This window comes from Rhincodon typus, chromosome 4 (assembly GCF_021869965.1).
Source record: "Rhincodon typus isolate 14 chromosome 4, sRhiTyp1.1, whole genome shotgun sequence".
Lineage (NCBI taxonomy): Eukaryota > Metazoa > Chordata > Chondrichthyes > Orectolobiformes > Rhincodontidae > Rhincodon > Rhincodon typus.
In genome coordinates this window covers 73944498-73970778 of record NC_063335.1, presented here as the reverse complement: position 1 = coordinate 73970778, position 26281 = coordinate 73944498, and the positions used below count along the sequence as shown (strand labels likewise).

The following is a 26281-nucleotide window of genomic DNA, read 5'->3' as shown; positions in this document are numbered from 1 at the left end:
CCTTCTCCACACCTTACCACTTCTCTCTCTTAAACACTGCTGTGAGAAAGAGCTCTGCAGGTGAGGAGGAAGTCAGGAAGAGCAGCTTCAACTTGCAAAAGGGAAGCCATGAGCTAGAGAAGGATGTAGCAATTGGATAAATAAGAGAACCTCTAGTTATTTAGATTTCCAAAAGAAACTCGGGAAGGTGCCACACAAAAGGTTATTAGGCAAGATAAACACTTGTGGAACTGGGCATAACAAATTAACATGTTTAAGATGATTGGTTAATGAATAGGAAGCAGAGATTAGGGATGAATGAGACATTTTCAACTTAAACTGTGACTATTGGATTATCATGAGGTTCAGTATTGTGGCCTCTTAAGTACAATTTATATTCATACTCTAGATGAAGTGGCAATGGATAGTGTATAAGTTTGAAGATAGAAAGCTAGGTGAAATGTAAACTAAGGACGCAGGCTATAAAGAGATATAGACAAGTTTGATGATTGGTAAACAGTTTGCAGTATAATGTGGGTGAAGTGTAAGGATATTCACTTTACTCAAAGGAATAAAAGGTGTGAAACTTCAATGTAGATGTTCAGAGAGATTTTGGTATGTTTATGCTGGAAATACAATTTTGCAAGCATTTACTGCAAGTAGTTAGGAAGGCAAATGATGTGTTGCCCTTGATTACAGGTGGATTGGAATACAAGAGTAAGGGTGTTTTCCTACAATTGAGGATTTTGATAAGACCGCGTTGGGAAAACTGTGCAGTTTCAGTCAGCATACAAAAAAAATATAAAGTTTTGAGAAGATTTGTAGCTCAGGTTGTGGATGAAGTTGTCGATACGCTCGCTGAGCCAGTGGGTTTGGATGCAAATGTTTTGTCACCCTGCTAGGTAACATTGTCAGTGCACCTCCGGTGAAGCGTGGGTGTTCTGTCCCACTTGTTATTTATATATCATAAATGTATGATGCACTGACGATGTTACCTAGCAGGGTGACGAAACGTTTGCATCCAAATCTACCGGCTTGGCGAGCATGTCTACAACCACAAAAGAAATTTACTTGCTTTGGAGGCAGTATAGTGAATGTTCACTAGATAGGACAACCCTTTCATTCCAGCGGCCAAAGATGAGAGGCTGACTAAATTGGGTTTATGAAGTGAGAGTTGATTTCATTGAAACATCAGGATTTTGAAGGCGATTGACAGGTTAGACACTAGGAGGCTATTTCTGCTGGCCTGGGAATCTACAACACTGGCATTGTCACAAGATAAGGTGGTGATCATTTATGACTGAAATGATAAATTTCTTCACTTAAAGAATTGTGAATTGTCTTTCTGTATGCAGAAAGACTTTCAGTGCTACATTGAATACATTCATAAACCTTAGATATGCAGCTGTTAGATCTAGAAGAGATATGTGGAATGGGTGAGAACGTGGAGTTGAAGCCCAAGGTTAGGCATGATCATACCAAACGGCTGAGCTGGCACGATGTCTGTATGGTCTACTTCTCGTCCTGTTTTCTGCAAGATCTGATATTTCAAAAAAATTTAGATTAGTTGAACAATACCTTGCCTTCATGCGTCTGCATCGGATCTCCTTACCTAACTCAAACCTCTCCAAAAAATGTTTTTCCTTCCCTGATTATTATTTCCAAAATCTTATCCAATAATGAATAATTGCCTTGTAAAATAAATTAATGACATTGGTTTCATTTAATAGCGAAGCACTGGGTGCTAATAGCTATTAAAGTATAAAATGGACAGCTGGTAATACTGACCACAACATTCAGTTTAATAAGAAATTAAGTTGCACTGCTCTTCCAGAATCTTTGCTTCACTATTACAAACATTGCATTCAATGATATGGAATGGTGTGAAGTTGCAGTGCTTGCAGGACATATACACATTAAACTCCCCATCAGTTGGGGCTCATCCATTTCAATGCAATTTCTCTAGTACTCATTTGTTTCCATTTTCCCTTCATCTTATTTATTTTTCCTATTTATTTGTTTTGCGTATATGTGTTAGCATGAAATTGTATTCCAACTGTTACTGCCCCCTAAAGAATTCTCCAACTGGTTAATCAGATGCATTGCTGTTTGCTGCCTTCACTCTCGGATCTTCCGTGTAGGGCCTGCATCAAAATAGCTTCCTAATTTCAGCAAATTGAGTGCAAACCTCTCTACATTTTCAATGGCTGTAGATCCAAAAATACTGTTCGGGGGTTTTCATTGCTAACCACAAAATTTTGGTTCAGTATTCCCTGAAGACTTGGTATGATCTTTTTCACTGAAGTTACCTACTTGAGATACTATGACGTTTATTTTCAAACTTCTCTGCTTTTCTAGAACATCTGATCGTTCTTCCCTCACTTTTAGTTTTCATAGTGCACCATTTCTCGATTCAATTTGTCACTTTTCTGCCTATTCCACCATCTTGCCAACTTCCTGCAGAGGTCTGTTATGACTGTAACACCATAAGAAATATGAACAGGAGTAGACTGTTTTGCTTCTTGAGCCTGCTCTATTCATGAATAAGATCTTGAATGATTGAGCATTTCTCATATATACTTTCCTGCCCTTTTTCTTGTAACCCTCCATTCCCTTATTGTTTATGTATCGATCTATCGCAGTATTAAATATGCACAAGGAGGCTGGCCGCACAGCTCTCTGTGTCAAGTAGTTCCAAAAACTCCCAATGCTCAAAGAGAAGAAATCCTTCCTCGTTGCAATCTTAAATTTGGGCCCCTTTATGCCTCTGATCCTATACTCTTCCATGAGGGGAAACATCATCTTATCATTAAGCTTGTCAAACCCTTTATGACTCCTATATGTTTCCATGAGGTTATCTTTCATACTTTTAACTTCGTGAGTTACATTTAACCTAGAGTCATAGTCATACAGCAGCGAAACAGACACTTCGGTCCAACCATAATCCAAAACTAAACTAGTCCCACCTGCCTGCGCTTAGCCCATATCCCTCCACACCTTTCTTATTCATGTACTCATCTAAATGTGTTTTAAGCATTGTAACTGTACCTGCATCCACCACTTCCTCTGGAAGTTCATTCCACTCAGGATACACTCTGTTTTTAAAAAAAAACTTGTCTTTTTTAAATCTTTCTCCTCTCAGCTTAAAAATATGCCCCCAGTCTCAAAATCCCTCCACCCAAGGGAAAAGGCACTTGCCATTCACCTTGTCTATACCTCTGAATTTGTAAACCTCCTAAGGTCACCTCTCAGCCTCCTGTGCTCCACTGAGCAAAGTCCTAGTCTTGCCTTCCTATTCAAACCCTCCATTCCTGGCAACATCCTGGTGAATCTCTTCCGAACCCTCTCCACTTAATAATATTCTTCCTATAATAGGGCGACCAGAACTGGACATAGTACTCCAGAAGAGACCTCACCAACGTCTCGTTCAACCTCAACATAATGTCCCAACTCCTGTACTCCAATGTCTAAACGATGAAGGCAAGCGTGCTAATGCCTTCTTAATCATCTATCTGTATGTGATGCAAACTTCAAAGAATTATGTACCTGAAGCCCTAGGTGTCTCTGTCCTAAAACACTACCCAAGGCCCTAGTTTTAATTGTACAAGTCTTCCTTTTGTTTGTTTTACCAAGATACAATATCTCACATTTATCTAAATTAAACTCTATCTGCCACTCTTCAGCCCTTTGACCCAAGTGATAAAGAGCTTCTTTACTATTGACTATACCACCAATCTCCGTGTCATCCGCAAACTTACTAACCATGTTTTCTATATTATCATCTAAATCATTTATATAAATGACGAACAACATTGGAGCCAGCACCGATTTCTGTAGGACTCTGCTGGCCGCAAGCCTACAATCTGAAAAACAACCCTCCATCACTCTGTCTCCTTCCGTTAAGCCAATTTCGTATCCAATTACAAGCTCACCCTGAATCCCATGTGATCCAACTTTACTAATTAGTCTAGCATACTGAACCTTGTCAAAGACTTGATGAAATCCAAGTGAACGAATGGCAGAGCAGTAGACATTATCAACCTTCTTGGTTACTTCCTCAAAAAACTCAAATCAAGTTTGTGAGACACTACTTCCTTGTATAAAATCAAGCTGACTATACCTAATCATTCCTTGCCTCATCAAATGCGTATAAATTCTATCTTTCAGAATCACTTCCAACATCCCTACCCACCACTGAAGTCCAACGCGCAGTCTATAGTTCCCAGGCTTCTCCTTGCAACCCTTCTTAAACAAAGGCATAACCTTAGCCACTGTCCAGTCAATTGGCACCTCACCTGTAGTTATAAGTGCTACAAGTATTTCTGTAAAGAGCCCTGCAATTTCCTCCCTAAATTCCTATTTTACCTATTTAATAGTTTGCTCATGTTGATTGTGTTAATCAATTTGGAAAGGATAGCTATGACAACAAATTCATAGTGTATTTGGAATTGTTTCCAGGAGCAAAATGTCATGGAGCCAACCAGAGAATAGGCTATTCGTGATGTGGTAATGTGTAATGTATTAATAAATGACCTCAGAGTCAAAGTTCCCGAGGAGGTAGTAATCATAACATGATTGAATTTTATAGTCAATTCGAGTGAGAAATTTGGGGTTGGAAACATCTGTGTTTAAATAAAGGCAATTACAATGAAATGAGGATAGAGTTAATTAAAGTGGACTGGGCAGAATGATTAGCAGAAAAGACAGTAAGCAAGAGTGACTGATGTTTAAGGAGGTAATTCATGACTCTCAATAAAAATTTATCCCAGGAAGGAGGAAAGATTCTAAGAAAGGCATAAACCAACCATAGCTAAGCAAAGAAGTGAAGGAGCATATGAAGTGAAAAGAAAAAGCATTTGAGGAGGTAAGTGTCTGTGACAGACCCAAAGACACAGATAAATTCAGAATTCAGCAACGGAGGAAAGATGCAAGGATAATAGAGAATAAGCTAAGAGGGCAAACCAGCAAGAAATAAAGGACTGACAACAAGAGCTGCTTTAAATATATATGAAGGAAAACTCAAAGTGAACATAGGTACCTTAGAAAATGAATCTGGGGAGATAGTTATGGGGAAACAATGAAATGAAAGAGGAGGTAAACAGATATTTTGCATCAGTCTTTATGGTGGAAGATACTTTGAACATCCCCTTAAGAATACGGGGGTCAGATTAAATATCATCACCATCACTAGAGAAGTAGTATTAGACAAACTAATGGGCTAAAGGCAGATAAGTTCCCTAGTCCCTGATGGCTTGCATTCTAGAATCCTAGAAGAAGTTGCTACAGAAATAATGGATGGATTGGTTGTAATTTTCCAAAAATCCTTGGATTTTGGAGAACGATGCGGGGATTGGAAAACGCCAAAGAGGGAGGGAGGCAAAAAGCGGATAACTATAGGCCAATTAGCTTGACATCTGTTGTTGAAAAAATGTTGGAATCAATTATTAATGAAGTAGTAGCACGTTTGGAAAATCATAATCTAATTGAGCAGAGTCCACATGGCTTCATGAAACAGAAATCATATCTAATTTATTAATCAGAGCTCTTGTTATCAGTCCTTTTTCCTTACTAGCTTGCTCTCGTAGTTCATTTTCTCTCTATTAGTTTTTTGCCATCTTTGCTAGATTCTGAATTTATCCCAGTCTTCAGGGCTGTCATTGACATTTGCCTCCTTGAATGCTTTTTCTTTCAACTTGATATGACCCTTAACTTACCTGCTTAGCTATGGTTGGCTTATTACTGTCTTCAAATCTTGCTTCCTTACTGGGATATGTTTTTGCTGAGAGGAAGTCTCAACAAGAGTGGATAGAGGGGAACCAGTAGGTGTGTTGTGTTTGAGCTTTCAGAAGTTACCTCACAAAATAGTAAATTGTAAAATAAGAATACATGGTGTTGGAGTTAGTATATTGGCGTGGATGAGAATTGGCTAATGGGCAGGAAATAGCAAGTGGGGATTAAGGATTCTTTTTCAGGTTGGCAAACTGTAACCAGTGGAGTTTCACAGGAATCGGCGCTGGGACTGCGACAATATACATTGATGACTTGAAGGAAGGAAGTGAATGTATTTTAGCCAAATTTGCAGGTGTTGCAAAAATAGGTAGAAAGGCAAGTCACAAGATAGATGCAAACAGTTTAGATGGTTATTGATTAAATGGACAAAAAGTTGGCAAACGGAGTATACTGTGTGAAAATGTGAAGTTGTTCTCCATTCCAAAGTGAACAAAAGAACAGCATTATTTCAATTGAGAAAAAACACAGTAAGTGGCAACACAAAGGGATTTAGAGTATTTAGAGTAAATGCAGAAAGCTAGCATGCAGGTACAGCAGGTAATCAGGAAGACTAATGAAATGTTGCCCCTTATTTCATGGGGGTTGGAATATAAAAGTAGGGAAATCTTACTGCAACTGTACAAGAGGGTGATGAGGCCACATCTCGAGTACTGGAGCAGTTTTGGCCCCCTTATTCAAAGAAAGATGTCATTGGTGGCAGTTCAGAGGAGTTCACTCAGATGATCCCTGGAATGAAGGGATTGTCTTATGATCAAAGGCTAAACAGGTTGGGACTTTCTACTCATTGGAATTTAGAAGAATAAAACCTGATCTAATTGAAACATATAGGATTCTTAAGGGGCTTAATAGGGTAAATGTTGAGAGGCTTTTTCCCCTCATGGGAGACTCTGGGACCAGAGGGAATAGTCTCAGAATTAAGGGGTGGGGGTGCAATTTACGACTGAAATGTGGAGGAATTTCTTCTCTCAAGGGTTGAGAGTCTTGGATCTCCTTGTCAGAGAATTTGGGGAGAGGTGCAGAGTCCTTGTTAACTTTGAGATAGATGGATCCTTGATTAATAGGGGAGTCAGTGTTACAGAGAAAAGGGCAGGTAGGTGGATGTGAGGAATGTCAGATTTAGCATGATCATGTTGAATGGTGGTGCAGGCTCGAGGAGCCAAACTGTGGTTGTTATTTCTTATTGTCTTTTATGGTCTAGGTCAGTGCAGGGGATCATACTAGTGAAGATTGTCTGAAGAGTATAAGTGTCTTTTGTTTCAACATAATCCGCAAATTTGGGCAGTGTTCACTTTCATCCTATATGTAAATTTTGAATGTACAGAGTGAGCAGAAGTTGTCCCAGACCAGAACCCGGTCTAATACCATAACCAACTTTCAGCCAATCTGAAAAACTGCACTTGACAACTTCTGTCTCTCTTAACTTCATTACATTTTCTTCTTCTTCTATTTACTGTTCACTCTTTTATCCTGTGTTCGAGTACATTAGCTCCCCATCTGTTCAAATGTAGCCCGTCCTTGCAGTACAGCTCCTATCTTTGAGAACTGGTGTTAAATTAACTTGCAAGCACCACTTCAGCTATGAGTTCAGCTCTGTGCTCCAATAACCTTAGATCTTACTAAAAAGGGAGTCCATCAGCCTCTATCATTAAAATATTCAATCGTTATACCTCCACTTCTCTCTGGAGAGAGTGCTTTATTTTGACCTCTGTTGCCCAGTTCAAGTTTTTCCCACGAGGGAGAACATTCTTTCAGCATTCACCAAGTTCTGTCAGGACCTTACGTCTTGAGATTTTTACTTATTCTGAAGTCCCAGTAAGACCAGCCTTTTCCACGCTTTCCTCATGAGGTAGCACCACCTCGAAGTTCATCCCAGAAATCAGCCAAATGAAGTACTGGTCTTGCTGGACCTGCTCATGTTTCCATGACCAAAAAATAAGTCTTCCTAATGCACAGAATTGTTAAAACGTTAACCAAACGGCCCAACCAAATTCAAACCACTTTTTTTTTAAAAAGCATGAACATTTTAACAATCTTAATTCAAAAGTATGTTTTGTCACAGTCACATTGCCTCTGTCCAAAATGTTAAGATACATTTCTATTTAGTCTCTTATAATATTGAGATAACTGAACTATTTAAAAGATTAGTAAACTATTTCATATATTGGTTTCCCCTCTAATAGTGTTAGCCTTTTCTGTAATTTTCTATTTGATACTTCCAAAGTTATTTTAATTATTGCAAGCCTATTTTAGGTGTATGAGAGAAAACAAAATCATGAAGTCTTCCATTTTCAATAATCATCTGCACATGACTCTTTCTCAGCATTTAATTTTCTCTGCTTGAAAGGAACTTGGCTAATTGAGTCTTGAACTTGAGGTTATTTGTTTTCCTGCCATTTTCTGATAACTTATTTGAGGCCTGAATTAATGACATTGGGAAAGCAGTTCTTTACTGCAGTCTGTACCTGCTAAGAGCTGAAGTGAGACTGTCAGAAATCAGTATAGCCAGTAAAGTGAAGGAATGTTAAAGATGGTCCAGATTGTATAAACTACAGTCAAAGGACGTTGCTGAAAGCTTCTCATTTATTAGTATTGATATTTGAAATTTTTGTCACACCTGCGTCTGTCTCAAGGCCACATATTTGTAGTTTAAAAAGTCATGTATCATTAAAGAAATAGCAATCTTGTATTTTTATAAAAAGAAATGGACTGCAGTCTGTTTTAGGCAGTCCCTCATGGTCAAGAATTACTTTGTTCCACTGTGCCGTGGGTCCTGAGTTGACTGAATAGTCCAATACTGGACTTGCAAACCCTGCTATGGTTGGGGCAGGTGACACTTGCTGAAGCAAGTGAGTGGGTTCCTTGGGTTTCAGCACTGCGGTAAAATATTACCAGAAGGACAAAGTTAGATTTGTATAATTACTTTTTTTCCTTCTTGTCCTGTCCTTGTCCCACCTGAAAGAGATTTGTTTCCTTCAGAGTTTTAGGTTACATTTGGAGTCGAGTCCTGAATGTAGTCCAGAAAAGAGCTGTGCCACTGCATTACTAATGAAACCAGTTAAAGAGCAATTGGAAAATGGGTCAGAAGGTATCGTAGAACAAATTATGCTTGCTGTTAAATGTATAGTTTGATGCTATCTCCTTGGTTTAAACAAATATTGAATATATGTAACCAGAAGACTCTTCTTTTTGTTTTATTGATTTTATTGTTGCACATAAGTAATGCATTCTTGACATTTCAAAAAAAAACTTTATCGTGCACATGTCCAATTTCTATAAAACTCCTAAATTAATTATGTAAAATACCATGTGATATTTGATACGGTCTGCATCAGAAGAATAAATGCCTACTCAAGTGTTTTCATTTGCTATGTCAGTTGTACAGAGTAAGCTTGGTAGTAAAATTTGGTCTGATTGATCCGTGGGCCGAAGTCCATTGAAATTGCATTGGAATTTAGTAGATTCATTTCAGACGAGACCATTTCAAGGAACAAAAAAAATTTTGCTCCATCAGAAGGGCTTGTTTCACATTCTTTACCTAACAGCTTTGTCAGTGGGAGATATTGTCAACGTGGTTTTGTCAGGGGTTGATCCTATCTGACAGGTTCAATTGAGTTTTTTTTGAGGAGATGACTAGATATGTGGCTGAGGGCATGGTGGATGTAGTCTATATGGACTTCAGTAAAGCTTTTGTTGAGATCTTGCGTTGACAGACTGGTCAAGAAGGTAAGATCCCATGGGCAATTTAGTGGCAGGAGGCAGAGGGTTGAAAATTATTTTGCAACTGGAATCCATTGGCGTACCACAAGTTCAGTGCAGGGTCCCCTTGCTGCTTGATATGTACATTAATATCTGGACATTAATGTAGGAGGTTTGATCACTAAGTTCACAAATTACTCGAGATGGTGTTGTGGTCAGTAGTGTGGAGAACAGCCTTGTACAACAGGATAATGTGGACCAGGTGGGCATAACAATGGGAAGTGGAGTTTAATCATGAAATATGAGATGTGATGCACTTTGAGAGGACGAACATGGCAAGGGAGTACACGACAATAGTTACGACCCTAGGAATTACAGAGTATCAAAGGGACCTTGGTGTGCATGTACACGGATCCTTGAAAGCAACAGGACACGAAGGTAAACTGGTTAAGAAGACATCAGGGATACATGCCTTTACTAGTCAAGGTATTGAGCACAAAGATGGAGGTTATGATGGAGATGTTATTTAGGCCACAGCTGGAGTGCTGTGTGCAGATCAAAGCATGGCACTATAGGAAGCATGTGATTGTACTAGAGAGAATGCAGAGGAGATTCACCAGGATGTTACCTGTGCTGGAACTTTTCAGCTGTGAAGGGAGACTAGATGGCCGAGGACTTCCTTAAATCAGAGAAGGCAGAGGAACCTGCGAGCTGCACAGAAGCATGAGGGGTGAAGATAGAGTGGCTAGGAAGAAACTTTTCCCTTGAGTAGAGAGATCAATGGGCTTAGATTTAAGATATTGGCCAAGAAGTCCAAAGGTATGCAGGTTAGGTGGATAGGCCAAGCTAAGTTGCCCAAAGTGTCCAGGAATGTAGCCATGGGAAAATGCAGTGTTACAGGGTTGGGTAGGGGTCAAGGTGGGATGCTTTTTGGAGGGGTGATGTGGACTCGATGGGCTGAATTGCCTGCTTCCACACTATGGGGATTTTATAATACTATGAAGTTTAGAGTAGGTTTAAGGAGAATTTTTTTCACGCTGGTATCTGGAACTCTTATAGAATGGTCACGACATTTAAGTTGTGTTTAGATGATTACTGAAGCACCGCAGTGTCCAAGTTTGCGGGCCTAGTGCTTGAAGATGGGAGTAGAGTAGATAGGTGCTTGATGGGCTGATTGGCCTCTTCGTGCTGTGGAACTCCGATTCACTGACACTCACTGTGCCGCTTATATTCTACTGATATTTGTGTCGTGCCAAATGACATCTCTTCCCTCCTTGTCCGCACCAACTACCTCCGAAAGAGTCCTGCTTGAGCTGCATTGGCATTTTCACATGTAGTAATTTAATCAAAATTATACCCATTTTTCTTACCCCAACACAATTCTTTGAGTAGACCGTTTGGAAACCAAGTTAATTTTGGCATGATGGACCACTTGAGCGTTATGCCCATGCTGTGTTTGATATTTTGCCCTGCAGACTAATGTTCATTTCATTGTAGTACCTGTTTAGATCAGTTCAAATATGTCTTTTGTCTTTACTGAATTATATTGTAGGATCATTACTGAAGGAAACTGTACGGACTCTCTTTAGTAATCCTGATTCATCGAGGATGAATGAAAGGTATTTGTCATGGTTTTAGAATACTCATGAAACTACCACTTATCAGACCACTTTGGATAAATGAATAATGTGAGGAACTGCATGTAGTACAGTTGTCTTGTATTGACCATTTAGCATGAAACTGTTATACATTAATAATTATATACACAGTACATGCTTCTATTACATGATGATAGTAAACTTTAATGTTGAAGTGTTAGCCTTGGGTCAGGAGTATGACAGTCACGGCTGAAGGTAATGGGTTCAACTGCAGTCTAGACTTTTTTTTAATTACTCATCTGCAAATATGGATCATGACTATTTGACATGGGAACAGGTCTCCAACTTAGGTTACTGATGTCCCTTGGGACCCTGGAGAAGTCCTGACTTAAGCACACCCATTGCCCTCATGCAGAAACTTTAAAATGCCGATTGCACCTTTTTAACCTGCTGTGATTGGCCAGAGCCAAGCAGATTTGGGTTGTGATTTCTATACTTGCCCGCTCAGCCACTTATTTACATAGATTTGGTTAGAGTTTTTCATAGCTGGTCCAAAGGCTGCAGAGCAGTGTAAATCAAGCGGAATGTCAAAGCACTCGTGCACCAATAGCAATGTTCACTCCCCTTCACAATCTCCAAACCATGGACAGTGTTCTTTCATTCCCCTCTACTACTACTACCACTACCACCATCCACTGAAATATGGCCAGTGACCCTTCAGTCTGCCCACCGTCACCACCTGCTGAATCATGATCATTGATCCGTTAAGTCCTGGAATACAATTGGTGCTGTCCCTGTGCAGCATCTGCTCTCCTTAACCACCTTCTGCAGTCTGTGACTCCTGTCTGGTTGATGTTGAAACAGTCAGTATTGTCAAGGTGGAAGCACTGTAGAAACTCAACAGTTTCATGTACTAGAGAGAGATCACTGTTGGCAGAGTGTGAGGGGAAGGATTATTGTCGGAGGTTAGAGAATGGAGAGGGAGGAGGTTCCCAGTGATCGCTGTTGGAGTATGTAAAAGGGGATAATATCACTGCCATAGGCAGGGAAAGCTGATGCCTGTTTTGGCAGAGGGAAGAGAGTGAGTGATCACTCGGGTGAAAAGATTGGTTTGGGGGAGAGGTGGGTGATTGCTATAGGGGAGCGACGAGATTGGTGATTGCTTTTGGGGATTGCTCACTGTCTCCAGGTGGGGAATGGTGTTGGTTACCTGCAAGCTTTAGGTGTATGACTAACTATCCACACACCATGGTATATTTGGCTTCCACAGTGAGGGAAAATAAGCGCCACAGTTTGACTTCACCTAACTATCCTACTGTACCTGGGAGCTATTGAATTACCTCTGATAGTAATCCTTCCCCTCACACTGTGCCAAGAGTGATCTCTCTCTACTACATGAAATTGGCCATATTTCAGTGGATGGTGGTAGTGGTAGCAAGAGGGGAATGAAAGAACACTGTCCATGGTTGGGGGGGGTGAAGAGGAGTAAACATTGCCATGGGTGCACGAGTGCTTTGACATTCCAGTTGATTTACATTGCTCTGCAGGCTTTAGACCAGCGATGGAAAACTCTAACCAAATCTATGTAAATAAGTGGTTGAGTAGGCAAGTATAGAAATCACAACCCAAATCTGTTTGGTTCTGGCCAATCAGTGCTTTCACATTGACAATACTGACTGCTTCAACATCAATCCACATAGGATTGGAAGTGCCAGTGAAAAATGAGGAGTGGAGTGGTAATCTGATGGTGATTGTCACTCCTTGGAAGATTTGAGCCATTGTTTCCTCCAGCATTCAAATTAGTGAGATGATTGAGGTGCCCATCAAGTTCTCATAGACCATACAAACATAGAAAATAGGAGCCAGAGTTGGCCATTCAGCCCTGTGCACCTGCTGTGCTATTCAATTTGATCATTGCTGATCATCCACCCTGTTCCTGCTTTCTCCCCATAACCTTTGATCCTTTTAGCCTAAGAACTATATCTAACTCCTCCTTGAAAGCATTCAGTGTTTTGGCCTCAACTGTTTTCTGGAGCAGAGAATTCCAACGCTCGCCGCTCGCTGTGACCATTGGTTTTGGACTTCCTGATCATGGGGAACATCCATCCTGCATTTATCCTGGCTAGTCCTGTTAGAATTTTATAGGTTTCTGTAAGGACCTCCTATTCTTTTACACTCCAGTGAATACAGTCCTAATCAATGCTGTCTCTCTTCATACACCACTCCTGCTATCCCAGGAATTAATCTGGTAAAATTTGTTTGATCCCTCCATAGCCAGAATATCCTTCCTCAGATAAGGAGACCAAAACTGCACACCGTACTCCAGGTGCGGTCTCACCAAGACACTGTACAATTGCACCGAGACATCCCTGTACTCGAATCCTCTGGCTTTGAAGGATGACATACCATTTACCCTCTCACCACCTGCATACTTACTTTAGCAACTAGCGTCCAAGGACACTCAAGTCTCGATGCACCTCCCTTTTTCCAATCCATTGCCATTCATAATTATCTTCCTTCCTATTTCCGCTACCAAAGTGGATAACTTCACACTTATTCACATTATACTTCATCTGCCATGCACTTGCCCACTCACTTAACTTGTCCTAATCACACTGAATTATTTCCGCACTTTCCTCGCAGTTCACCCTCCCACCCAGCTTTGTCTTCAAACTTGGAGATTTTTCATTTAGTTCAGTCATCTAAATCATTAATAGCTATTGAGAATAGCTAGGGTCCAAACACTGATCCCTGTGGTACTCCACTAAACACTGGCTACTGTTCAGAAAATGACCTGTTTATTCCAGTCTCATGTGTTTTAATTTTACTTGCTAATGTCTTTGAGGGATTTTATTGAAAGTCTCTGTCAAGTTCAAGTAAACCGCATCCGCCGTTTTACCCTTAACAACTCTTAGTTACATCCTCACAAAATTCCAATATATTTGTCAAGCACGCATTCATAAATCCAGGCTGACTCATCCTGTCATCATTTTCCAATTGCACTGCTGTTAAATCTTTGATAATGGACCAATATTTATAAACTAAAACCCCAAGTTAATTTAAATATAATTATAAAACAAAGACGATTAAGGGACAAAACTTCATATTTGGAGATTTTGTTTTGCTTTGGTAGTTAGATCTATTTTTCAGCCAAGTATAATTTAAAGCAGCTTCTCACAGAGTTAAGAAGAAAGGCTCAGCAATTATCAAAGGCAGAAGAACACTAGAGTGAACTGAAAAATTAAGTTACGAGATAGGTCAGCAGAGATACTGTAGTAGATATCTAAGAAGACATCTGAATGTTCAGCAAATATGCATTCAAGTGAAGAAAAAGAAGTGTAGAAGTAGATACACCATCCATGGCTAACGAAGGAAGTTAAAGATTTTATCACATTGAAAGAAAACACAGTTCTCCAAAAATTAATTGTAGCTCAGTAGATTGGATAATATGAAATCCACAAAGAATGGCCAGTAAAATGGAGAAAATGGAGTAAAAGAGGAAGCTAGCGTGATGAAGAAGAACAGATAGAAACTGTTTCTTCAGATATTTAAAGAAAAGAACAACTAAAATGAATATTGATCCTCCAGAAAGTAAACCAGCCAGTTATGAATAGTAAATAAGGAAATGGCAAACAAATTAAATAGATATTTTGGTATCTATCTTCACTGTATAAGACACAAGTAACATCCCAGAAATAATCCCAGAAGTAAACTGAAAGGGAAAGGTGAACTTAAAACTATTACAATCACAAGGTAAAGGCGCTTAAAAATGATTCAGCGAAAGGCTTATAAGTCCCCTTGACATGATGGACTTCATTCTATGGCCTTAAAATAAGTAGCTACTGAATAAGTAGATGCATTGGTTGTGATTTTCCAAAATTCTCTAGATTCTGGAAAGGTTTCATCCAATTGAAAAATAGCAAATGTAGCTTCTTTTATTCAACAGAAGAGGGAGTCAGAAATCTGGAAACTATAGACCAGATAGCTTAACATCTGTCAGGGGAACATACTGGAATCTATTGTTGAAGGATTATGGAGCACTTAGAAAATCGTAAATGTGATCAGGCAGAGTGAATAGTCTTGTGAGGAAGAAATTATCCTTCAATATTTTGGGTTTTTTTGAACAAGTAACAAGCCAAATGGATAAAGGGAACCATGTTAATGTGGTATAGTTGAAGCTTCTGAAAGCATGTAACAAGCTGCTGCATCAAAGGATATTGAATAAAATAAGAGCTACAAAGTGTAAGTGGTAACATATCAGCATGGGTAGAGGATCAGTTAGCTGATGGGAAACAGCTGTGTTTAAATTGGCACTGCTTGGCTTTGCGTAACAAGTAGAATGCAACATGGATCATTGCTGCGGTCTCAACTTTTATGATCTATATCAATGACTTGAATGAAGGGGCCGAATGCATTGTTGTTGCATTTACTGTTAGCGCAACAATACATGGAGAGTAAGTTGTGAGGATGGCAGGAGTCTGCAAAGAGATATCGATGGATAAAGTTAAAGGGGTGTCAGGTGGGAAAACGTGAACATGCCTACTTGTACAGGATGAAAGGGAAGTTTCATATATAAATTGACAGATCAGAGAGCTTTGCAGTACAAAAGGATCTAGGAAACCTAGTACATGAGTACAAAGTGTTAATGCAGCAAGTGGTTAAGGCTGGAAATGTAATGTTTATTGCAATAATGTTTATTGGTTGAATATAAAAATAGGAACGTTTTGCTACCATTTTGTAGGGTTTTGGTGAGACTACATTTGGAATACTGTATATAGTTTTTGTTTCATAGAATAATAGACTGCAGAAGAGGCCCTTTGATACATTGAGTCCGCATTGATGAAAAGCCATTCTAAATCAATATTCATTCCACTTTCCAGCACTTGGCCCACAGCTTTGAATGTAATGACATTTCCAGTGCTTATCCAAATACCTTTTTTAAAAGGTTTTGAGGTTTCCCGCCTCAACTACTCTCACAGGCAGTGCATTCCAGATTCCCACCACCATGTTTCCTAAAATCCCCTCTAAACCTCCTGGCTTTCACCTTACAGTTATAATCTGTTTTTTATTCTTATTTAAGAAAGGATATAATTGAATTGGAAGTGGTTGCAGCAAAGACTCACTTGACTGATTCCTGGGATGAAGACATTGTCTTATGAGGAAAAGCTGGACAGAGTGTACCTGTAACCATTAGAGTTCAGAAGAATGAGATGAGATGTTGTTGAAGAACCTAGAACTTGGGGACATGGTTTAAAAAAAGGGATCTGCCATTTAAAATGGAGATGGGAGAGTAGTTAGTCTATGGAATTCTCTTTCTCAGATAATGTTGGAAGCAAATCATTAAATGTTTTTAAGGCTGAGTTGATAGATTCTTGACTGGCAAGAGAGTCAAATGGTATAGTTGTGGATGGGAAAATAGAGAATCCCTACTGAGTATTAAAATCACCTGTTGGGATTACTATACAGCTCAATTGACACAACCGACCAGCATCTAGTGTGCAAACTAACTCTAATCATAATTATGCATTCTATTAAATAAAGGAATTAATAACTTTGTAAATGGCCTTACCTCATTGTGTATTCTTAGTTTGAAGGAACATGTGACTGTCCATTTCAAATCATAAAGATTTACCCTAATTAAATATTGTATTATTAGATTGATATCCTAGCCATAACCCTACATTTAACACATTTGGGCTGTGTATGGCAGTGAATAACCTAGCTAAATCTCTACAGAATATTTTGGGGCAAGAACCTCAACTTCTAACATTAATAAACAGAAAAATACTGAAAAGTCGAAGGGTTGTATGGAGGAGAAACACCAATGTGGACCTGTTGGGCCAAATAATATTTTTTGTGTTGCAGGTACTTAGTAGAGCGAGAACATGTCCTCCATCTTTTGGAACGGACAATCCTGTTTATCTCAGCAATAGACTTTCAAAGCTATAGGTAGTATGTGGATGACTGATACACTTCAATTTTGGCGAAAGCAATCACACTTGATGAAGATTACAGGTTTGAATATAAGGAAATTATTATGGTCGTGGTGATGACCAGTTGCTCTCAAAATTTGAGTTCAGTGTAACTGTTGATGCTCCAACAGGTTTCACCTAGAAGATGGTCTTTAAATTTTCAGTCAACCTGCCTCATTCTTGCAAACAGCCAAACTCTTGTCATCTATTTTAAACATAAGTAAGGAAGGCAGCTTCCATTTTCCCAGTTGTTGCATGGTTACACTACTTCACTTCGTGTGAAATCGTAGAATTGTAAATTGATGAAATCTATATAAATTTTAAAAATCCTTATCTAGAAGAACAAACATTGGATCAAATGTGATAAGCAAGAAATAGTACACAATTGGATACTACTGTTGCATTTTTACTCCTCACTCCTCAGTATTCCTGATTTATTACTTAAGCTGTGCATCCTTGCCTGATCCAAAACACAGTTCTTCTGGGGCATGTAATTACTGGTCAGTTGCCAGGGTGTTCGTTGATGTCCTCATCATCGAGCGCTGTTGAGAGGAGGCAATGCTATCTGACATTGTTGGCTTGAAAACATTAAATGTAGTAATATTGTGATCATGATTAGATGTGTCTGCTTTTATTCGTTGCTATATACCTTGGCAACAGCTGGTTGATTGGAGGTACAATTTTGTGAATAATGTATTCCTAGTAGTCCTAATTGCCTTCCCTCTAAATATAAATTGTAGAATTGATAAAAGTGCAGTTTGAAAAAATTCTATTTTTTAACAAACAATGTCAACTTTTATTCTTTCAAAGTGTATCTTTGTCTAATCAGCCAACCGTAGTGAAGAACACTGCAGATCCCTCTGAACTTTCCGTACAGAAAGAAACTAAACCAGTTATCAGCACAGAAGGAGGTGGACTTCAACCAAACATTGTAAGTGTACACTTCTATTAAATAGAAGAAGTTACTTTTTATGACACTATTGTTAAGTGGATCTGTTCTTAAACATGCTAACTTTTTGCAGCAAACCCTAAGAGCAATGTTCATTTGTTAACATGTATAATGTATCTTCAACCACTGTCTTACTTCAGATCTCCACAGATATCTGGGACACATCATCTAGTGTACGGGGTGGTACATCTAAAGAGGTTTCAATTACTTGTCTTTAGATTGGAATTTCAAATTGCACTATATCAGAAGTGGGCACAGCTAGTCTGACTTAAAACAATAACTGCAACAAAACTAAAAGAACCTGATTCATTACTAACTCGCGTTGTTTCATTCGAGAGATGATACATTCCGTAACTTAGTGTAAGTTACCATTTTCATTAATTACTTAAATCTAGGCTTCTTTACTCTAGTGATTGGAAAATGAGATTTTGGAGTAAGCACTGCATTGTGCCTGTTTCAATTCAACAAAATAGATGACAATCATTTGCTGGTTCATTGGTTGTCAGGACATTTCCCTGACCAAAGTTAACCTGCTCGTTTAAAATTTAAACAAAATATGATAGTTGGTTGTAAATCAGCAATAATAGGTGTATTTCCCATAGCGATGCATCTACCAATCAAGAGTCCATTTGCCGACTGATAGCGCACTCCTCATGTAGTGGAAGTCTTATTGCAAAATGTCCTGAAGCATACAAGATGAAAAACTTTGACAAAATGTATCTTTTTTTCAACAATACTCAAGTAGGATACTTCATGAAATAAATATTGTAAGGAATATAATGTGGATAAATGTGAGGTTATCCACTTTGGTCACAAAAACAGGAAGGCGGTGGTGAAGTCAGTATCTGAGTGGCGGCAGTTTAGGATAAGGTGAGTGTTAGGGTGGAACAGTTGCTGAAGGTTGGCATGTAGGTGCAGCAGTCAGTGAGGAAAGCTAGTAGCATGCTGGCCTTCATAGCGAGAGGATTTGAGTATCGAGTAAAGGTGTCTTGCTGCAGTTATACAGGGCCTTGGTGAGGCCACACCTTGAGTACTGTGTGTAGTTTTGGTTTCCTAGTTTCAGCAAGGACATTCTTGCTAATGGGGAAGTCCATGAAGGTTCACCAGACTGATTCCCGGGATGGCAGGACTGACATATGAGGAAAGACATGATCGACTGGGCTTGTACTCATTGGAATTTAAGAATCGGGGAGGGGGGGATCTCGTAGAAACATAAAAAATCCTGATGGGACTGGACAGGCTGGATGAAGGAAGAATGTTCCCAATGTTGGGGAAGTCCAGAACTAGGGGTCACAGTCTAAGAATAAGGAGTAAGCCATTCAGGACTGAGATGAGGAAGAATGTCTTCACTGAGTTGTGGACCTGTGGAATTCTCTCGCACAGGAAACTGTTGGGGTCAGTTCATTTGATATATTAAAGAGGAAGCTGGACTTGACTGTGACTGCTAAAGAGATCCCGGAATATGCAGGGAAAGCAGGAATGAGATACTGAGATTGTATGATCATGGCAAATGGCCTACACCTGCACGTATTTTCACTGTTTCTATGAATGGACAATTGTTAATGCAGTGTTTGAAATGTAGGTAACATTTCCATTTTAGAAGACAGGCTTGTATTTAAATAGCATCTTTCTTAACTTGTAGATCTCCCAAAGCACTTTGCAGCCACTTTTGAAGTGTAGTCACTGTTGTCAGGTAGAATTAATATAATAGAAACATGGATGCAAAAGTGAACTGAAGGTATATGTAATTAAGTTTATATTTATTTCTACAGGATGCTGGACAGAAAAGAATCGGAGCTATTTCTTGCACCACATGTGGAATGTTGTATGCAGCTTCTATTCCAGAAGATGAAGCTCAGCACTTTCAGTTTCACAAACGTTTTATTAGTGCTGTAAAATACGTGGTAAGCAAGCAGTGCGTTATAAGTTGTGGTGGTTTGAAATTGTTTGGCTGCCTATCACTGTTTGGTTGCTTTGACAGTATGAAGTTAGTCTGTAATAACGCAATGGGGATTGCAGTTATTATTTTGTCTGCCATTCACAAATATACTTATTTGTAAAGTGATGATCATTCTTCCAATAACACAATAGAATTGGTGTAAAGACTTGCACCTGATCAATGTGAAAAACTTGCATGAAACATTTGAAAATATTTTTCAATGTGTGTGATTTTTATATTTTAAAAAATCCTTCAATTTGTATTTCTTTTGCCATCACTACAGCAAGTTAGTTTCTTTAAATTATTACTCTGCATTTTGGTTTTCGGTGTCGCCTTCACTGGAGAGAGTGATTCAAGCAGTCTCAGAAATCTTATTGATATAGCTGCTGAATTATCACCTAATTGCATTTTCAGCACAACCTGCCGAATGCTTGACTTTTTCTTTCTCCTTCCACCCTTTCAAAAATAATGTCCTTTCAGCAAAGCGAGGATGTAATTTGAGGGTGAAGCAGATTTCGGTCATTCTGCCAAGCCTTGCCACTGTGCAGTGTCTTAAAGTGCATTGTTTTTCATCTTTAAAAGACATCAATACTGAAGAAGGACACCACTTGGAATGTGAAAGACTTGCTCTTTTTAAATTTAAATTTCCTTTATGAAAAGATCATATCTAGTCACAAAACTACAAATATATTGGAGATGATCATTGTGCCTCATCGATTGAAATTTCACATCATTGAAGCATTTTGTGGGGCTTCCCCTGTGGTTTCGTAACTTTTTCTCCCCCAGTCCCTGTGTTAACCTTAATACTCCAATTTGAACAAAGCATGCTAGTTAAATTGTGTTTAATACTGGTATATTGACTGGTTAATATGAGCAGATATTTCACAATTTGAACAGATGCCATTTCTTATTAGTCCCAAATAGTCATTTTAAATCTAGTTTCAAACTCTGATTTTTCAACCAGGGCTGGAAGAAGGAGCGAATTTTAGGTGAATATCCTGACGGTAAAATCATAATGGTTCTTCCTGATGATCCAAAATATGCCTTAAAAAAGGTAGCTAATTTTTCTTTACTACAGTTAGCACTGTTCCTCTTTGTTCAGAAACTTGGGTGCACTTTACAGAAAAAGCATTTTAGAGTACTCCCTGTACTACAAATTCAGCAAGACTTCAGGGATCCCATAAAATGCTATCGTTTGTTAAATGATTGTAATTTAATTTTAAATTAACTTATTAAAAATAGTTTATTCCATCTTAAAAACATTGCAGTTGAATTCCTCAGGTGTAAGCCATTTAGCCCCTGAGCCTGTCTGCCATTCATTGTGGCCTAACTCCATATACCTGCCTTTGGCTCTCATCCGTTTATGCTTCTTAATAAAAAAAAAAAAAAAAAATCTATTTCAGATATAAAACTAACAACTGATCAACTGCCTTTTGTGGAAGAGTTTTCCAAAATTCTTCCCATGTAGGATTGCTTCCTAACAACTCTATTGAACGGACTGGTCTTAATTTATTAGCCTATGCTGTCAAGTTCTAGAACCTCCAACCAGTGGAAATATTTTATCTTTATCTACCTCTGTTTTTTCCTGTTAATATCTTGAAGACTTGGATCGGATCACTCCTTAAACTATTAAATTTAGAGAAAACTGTCCAAATTTGTATAATCTGTCTTTATTGCTTAACCCCTGAAGTCAAGGTACAATTGTTGTAAACTTTTGTTGTACTCTTTCCAAGTCCAATACATCCCTCCTAACACTTCGTATCCAGGTTTGTTCTCAGTTCTCCAAGTGAGGTCTAACCAGGGTTTTGTATATGCAGCATAACTTCTGTGTCCTTTTATTCCAGTCATGTACGTATCAAGGATAGCATTTCATTACTGCATAGATTATTTTCTGCATCTGTTTGTGATACTTGAAAGATCTGTGCATCTGAACCTCCAAGTCTCTTTGGACAGCCATTGTATTTAAACTTCGTAACATCTAGAAATTACCCTGATCTATCGTTTCTGGTCCAAAATGTATAACCTCATACCTATGTTGAATCCACTTGGCACAGTTTTTTTGCCCATTCATCTACACCTTTATGATGTTAGCATAACATTTACATCGTGAACAAATTTGGATATATGACTTATCTGAGTCTGTAATAAAGTGAATAATTAAGGCCCTTACACATTCTGTGGGATACTACTAGTCACAGCCTGCCAATTTGTGTATCTGTTCATTATCCCTGTTTCTGTTGTCTGCCAGTCAACCAATATCCCAGTCATGTCAATAATTTGTCCCTCATTCCACCTGCTTCTGCCTTGGTTAATGGTCTCTTTTGTGAGACTTTATTCAATGCCTTCTGGAGGTTTCAATAAACAACATCCATAGATGTCCCTCTGTCCCTCTACCTTAGTCTCCCTTACAAAATCCTCAGCGAGGTTTGTCAGGCATGACCTGTCATGAATCCATGTGTCTCTCTGATTAACTGAAAAATTTCAAGGTGCTGTGTTACTCCATCCTTGATTGTAGAATCCAACAATTCCATACCACGAGTGTTAGACTGTAATTCCCTGGTTTTCCTCATTCACCCTTCTCCAAAAGCAGAGTGACTTGTGCAATTTCCTATTAAGTTCATTTACATTCCTTTGCAACAAAATTGTACAAAGTTTGATTTGATGAGTTTCAATTAAATGCTGTGAGAATTCTTTGCTGTAATAAACCAAAATTTGTATTTAAAAGTAAAGCAAGACAGAATTACTTTTATATGATGCCTTTCAGGCCATCCCAAAGCACCTCAAACCAATGAAGTCACCCTTATAATGTAGGAATCACAGCATCCGAATTGGAGAAGCAAGCTCCCATAAATAACAACGTGGTAATGACCAAATGATCAGTTTTCATAATTTTGATGCTTTTGTACAAAACATTTCCATGCGGTCGTTTGCATCCCCCAAATGGAGCAAATGGGATCTTAAAGTAGGCTTATTGAAATGTTATCTGGGATATATTTTTACTGTGTGCTCACATCAGCAACCATAGAACTTTGAAAGAATAGGACTTTGTTTTGTTAAGGAATCAGTACAACATCTGAGATATTACAACTATATTTTGATGAAATACTGCAATTTAAGACTTTTTTTAGTTAACTGACTGTCTATGTATTCTTAGCATTTTGTTTTATTTTCTGGTTTCATGCTTTCAGGTGTTTCTTTTATTTATGGATCTTAAAAGCATTGACTTTTTAAAGGCACAATCAGTATGGAAACAGACCCTTTGGTCCAACTAGTCCATGCCAGGCATAATCCTAAACTAAACTGGTCCCACCTACCTGCACTTGACCCAAATAGCTCCAGTCATTTCTTATTCATGTATTTATACAACGTCTTTTAAACGTTGTAACTGTACCCACATCCATCACTTCCTCTGGCAGTTCATTCCATATATGAACCACTCTGCCTTTTTTTTTTAAAAAAAAACGCCCCTCGTCTTTTTTAAATCTTCTGCTCTCACCTTAAAAAATGTCACCTAGTCTTGAAAAAGACACCTGCCATTCACCTTATCCACACCCCTGAGGATTTTATAAACCTCCAAGGTGTATGTAAACACTTTTGAATATCAAACGAAGATCAACCTGTGTAAACTTGCTTAGGATTGTTTGTATTATAAGAACATGGACATCATCAAAGGCTAAATTCAGTAACAGTCATATATTGAGACCAGTGTATTTACCACAGGTTGAAGAGATTCGAGAAGTTGTTGATAATGACCTTGGGTTTCAGCCAGCAGAATTGAAGTGTCCTTCCAGGACAAAGACACTTCTTTTTATCTCTAATGAACGGAAAGTAGTTGGCTGTTTAATTGCAGAACACATACAGCAGGTTTGTACGTTTTCAACATTTAAAAAATAAATTTAGAAACTTCTATTCCATTTGTATTTTGAATGTAGTTATAAACAGGTCACTTATTGCAAACAGTGATGTTCCAATTTGTAAAAGGCAAAGTAGAAAGCAGAATATGTCGGGCTAATACGATTATTTATCTTGCATTTTTTTATTTCCTTCCTTATCCCAATCCTCCAATTAGCACTTTATATAGTAGCTTAAAACTGGCATTGTAAATTATCATAGTATGGAGCTGGAAGAACACAGCAGGCCAGGCAGGATCAGAAGAACAGGAAAGTTGACGTTTCTGGTCCCGACCCGAAATTTCAACTTTCCTGCTCCTCTGATGCTGCCTGACTTGCTGTGTTCTTCCAGCTCCATACTGTTATCTCTCACTCCAGCATCTGCAGTTCTTGCTATCTCTGAATGTCTATAAAAGAGTGATAATTTACAGAAATTTGTTCTGCTTAAGACAGTGGAAATTAAAGCTTTTTTGCTGTTTTAAATTTTACAGGGCTTTAGAGTTATAGCAGATAAAGCCATTCAGCAATCATCAAATGATGCAATTATGCTTGAACGCCAACGAGCATGGTGTTGTTCAACTAATCCAGAGCCTGCAATCTGTGGAATAAGTAGGGTATGGGTCTTCAGTATGATGCGTCGGAAGGCAATTGCAACAAGAATGACTGACTGCCTTAGGTAAAAAAAAAAAAAAATTGCCTGTATAGTATGTTTTTAGATTTTCAAGATGTAGATTTGTGTTTGCAATCCACAATAAACCTCCTATCCATGCCTCTCAATTTTGTAAACTTCTATCCGGTCACCCCTCATCCTTTGACATTCAAGTAAAGACAAACCAAGTTTGTCCAATCTCTCCTCAAAGCTAGTACTCTCCAATCCAGGCAATAGCTTGGTAACTATTTCTATTCTAAGCCTCCACATTCTTCTGGTAGTGAGGCAACTGGAACTGTACACAATATTCCAAATGTGGTCTAATTAAAGTTTGATACAGCTGCAGCATGACTTGCCAACTCTGTGCCCAGACTGATGAAGGTAAACATGCCACATGCTTTCTTGACCACATTAATCCACTTGTGTTGCCACTTTCGGGGAACTGTTGACCTGTACATCTCGATCCTTCTGTATGTTGATGCTGCTGAGGGTTCAGCCATTTACTGTATGGGCCTTCCAAAATGCAATATCTTGCATTTGTTGGAATTAAGCTCCACCCAAGTCTCCAGCCTATCTTCATTGTGGTGTATCCTCTGGCAATCCTCCTCACTATATGCTGGTTCCCCAATCTTTGTATGATCCGCAAAAATCAGGCCACCTACATTGTCCTCCAAATAAAATATATTACAAACAGGGGTCCCAGCATTGATCCCTGCCGAACACCACTGGTTACAGATCTCCAGTTTGAAAAGCATCCTTCCACCACTTCTCTGTCTTCTATAACTAAGTCAGTTCTGCATTCATCTTACCAGCTCTCTGTGTGACTTTATCTTTTGTATCAGCCTACAATGAGGGACCTTGTCTAAAGTCTATATAGACAACATCTACCACCCTGTTCTCATCAATCATCTTTGTCACTTTCTCAAAAAACTCAATCAAGTTTGAGAGATATGACCTTCCCCACACAAAGCCATGCTACCTATTGCTAATAAGTCGATATTTTTCCAAATGCAAGTAAATCCTATCTGTAAGAATTTTCTCCAATAATTTCCCTACCATTAACGTAAGGCTTGCTGTCCTGTAATTCCCCTTTTGTAATAAAGACTACCATAGTATTTGCTAAGGCTGAATTGTTAAGTATATTTGAGGCTGAGATAGACCGATTATGAGGAAAGGCAGAGAAGTGGAGTCGATGATTATCGGATCAGCCAAAATCTCATTGAATGTTGGAGCAGACTCTATGGGCTGAGTAGCCTGCTTACCCTCAATCATCTTATGGTCTTATGATTGTTCACTGTATACTTTTCTGTGATACTTTCTGCAGTTCTATGGAAGGTTTTCCAGGTTGCTCTGAATACCATGACATCACAGTTTCTCATGTTTTCTTTTTAAAACAAAAACTTGCCCTTATTTTTCTTTCCAATGTGGATAACCACCTACTTCCCTACAAGTTCCATCTGCCATGTTCTTGCTTATTTACTTAATCTGTCTAAATCCATTTGCGTCTTTGTGTCCTTCTCATAGTCTATTGCCCACCAAACCTTGGATCGATGGCAGACTTGGATACATTGTACTCATCTATGTAATTAATGCATTTTGTAATTGGCTGAGGCCTAAGTACAGAGCACACCACACCCACCCCACTAAACTTTAAATAACTTGTATATTCCTCCTGTCTTGTCCTTCCATTAATCAATCAATGCACAATCCATACTAAAATATTGCTCGTAATCCCATGGTCCATTTTGTATAATAACATTGTGGCACTTAAATCTAAATATTACTACATCTGCCAATTTAAGAGAAGCCAACAGATTTG

The 26281-nt window shown here is 38.7% G+C and overlaps 1 protein-coding gene across 2 annotated transcripts in view; it reads left to right on the top strand.

The window, feature by feature from the left end:
• The window catches only part of esco1 (establishment of sister chromatid cohesion N-acetyltransferase 1), a 41705-nt gene that overhangs the window by 10795 nt on the left and 4629 nt on the right, over positions 1 to 26281 (top strand). Inside the window, exons 3-10 of one of the 2 annotated variants that reach the window (XM_048595729.1) lie at positions 8746 to 8854; positions 11018 to 11084; positions 16929 to 17012; positions 17846 to 17966; positions 19757 to 19888; positions 20888 to 20977; positions 23644 to 23787; positions 24305 to 24489. In XM_048595729.1, coding sequence (XP_048451686.1) covers positions 8746 to 8854; positions 11018 to 11084; positions 16929 to 17012; positions 17846 to 17966; positions 19757 to 19888; positions 20888 to 20977; positions 23644 to 23787; positions 24305 to 24489 — 932 coding nt within the window. The remainder of the gene's footprint in view (positions 1 to 8745; positions 8855 to 11017; positions 11085 to 16928; positions 17013 to 17845; positions 17967 to 19756; positions 19889 to 20887; positions 20978 to 23643; positions 23788 to 24304; positions 24490 to 26281) is intronic. The other variant, XM_048595730.1, reaches the window with a different exon arrangement.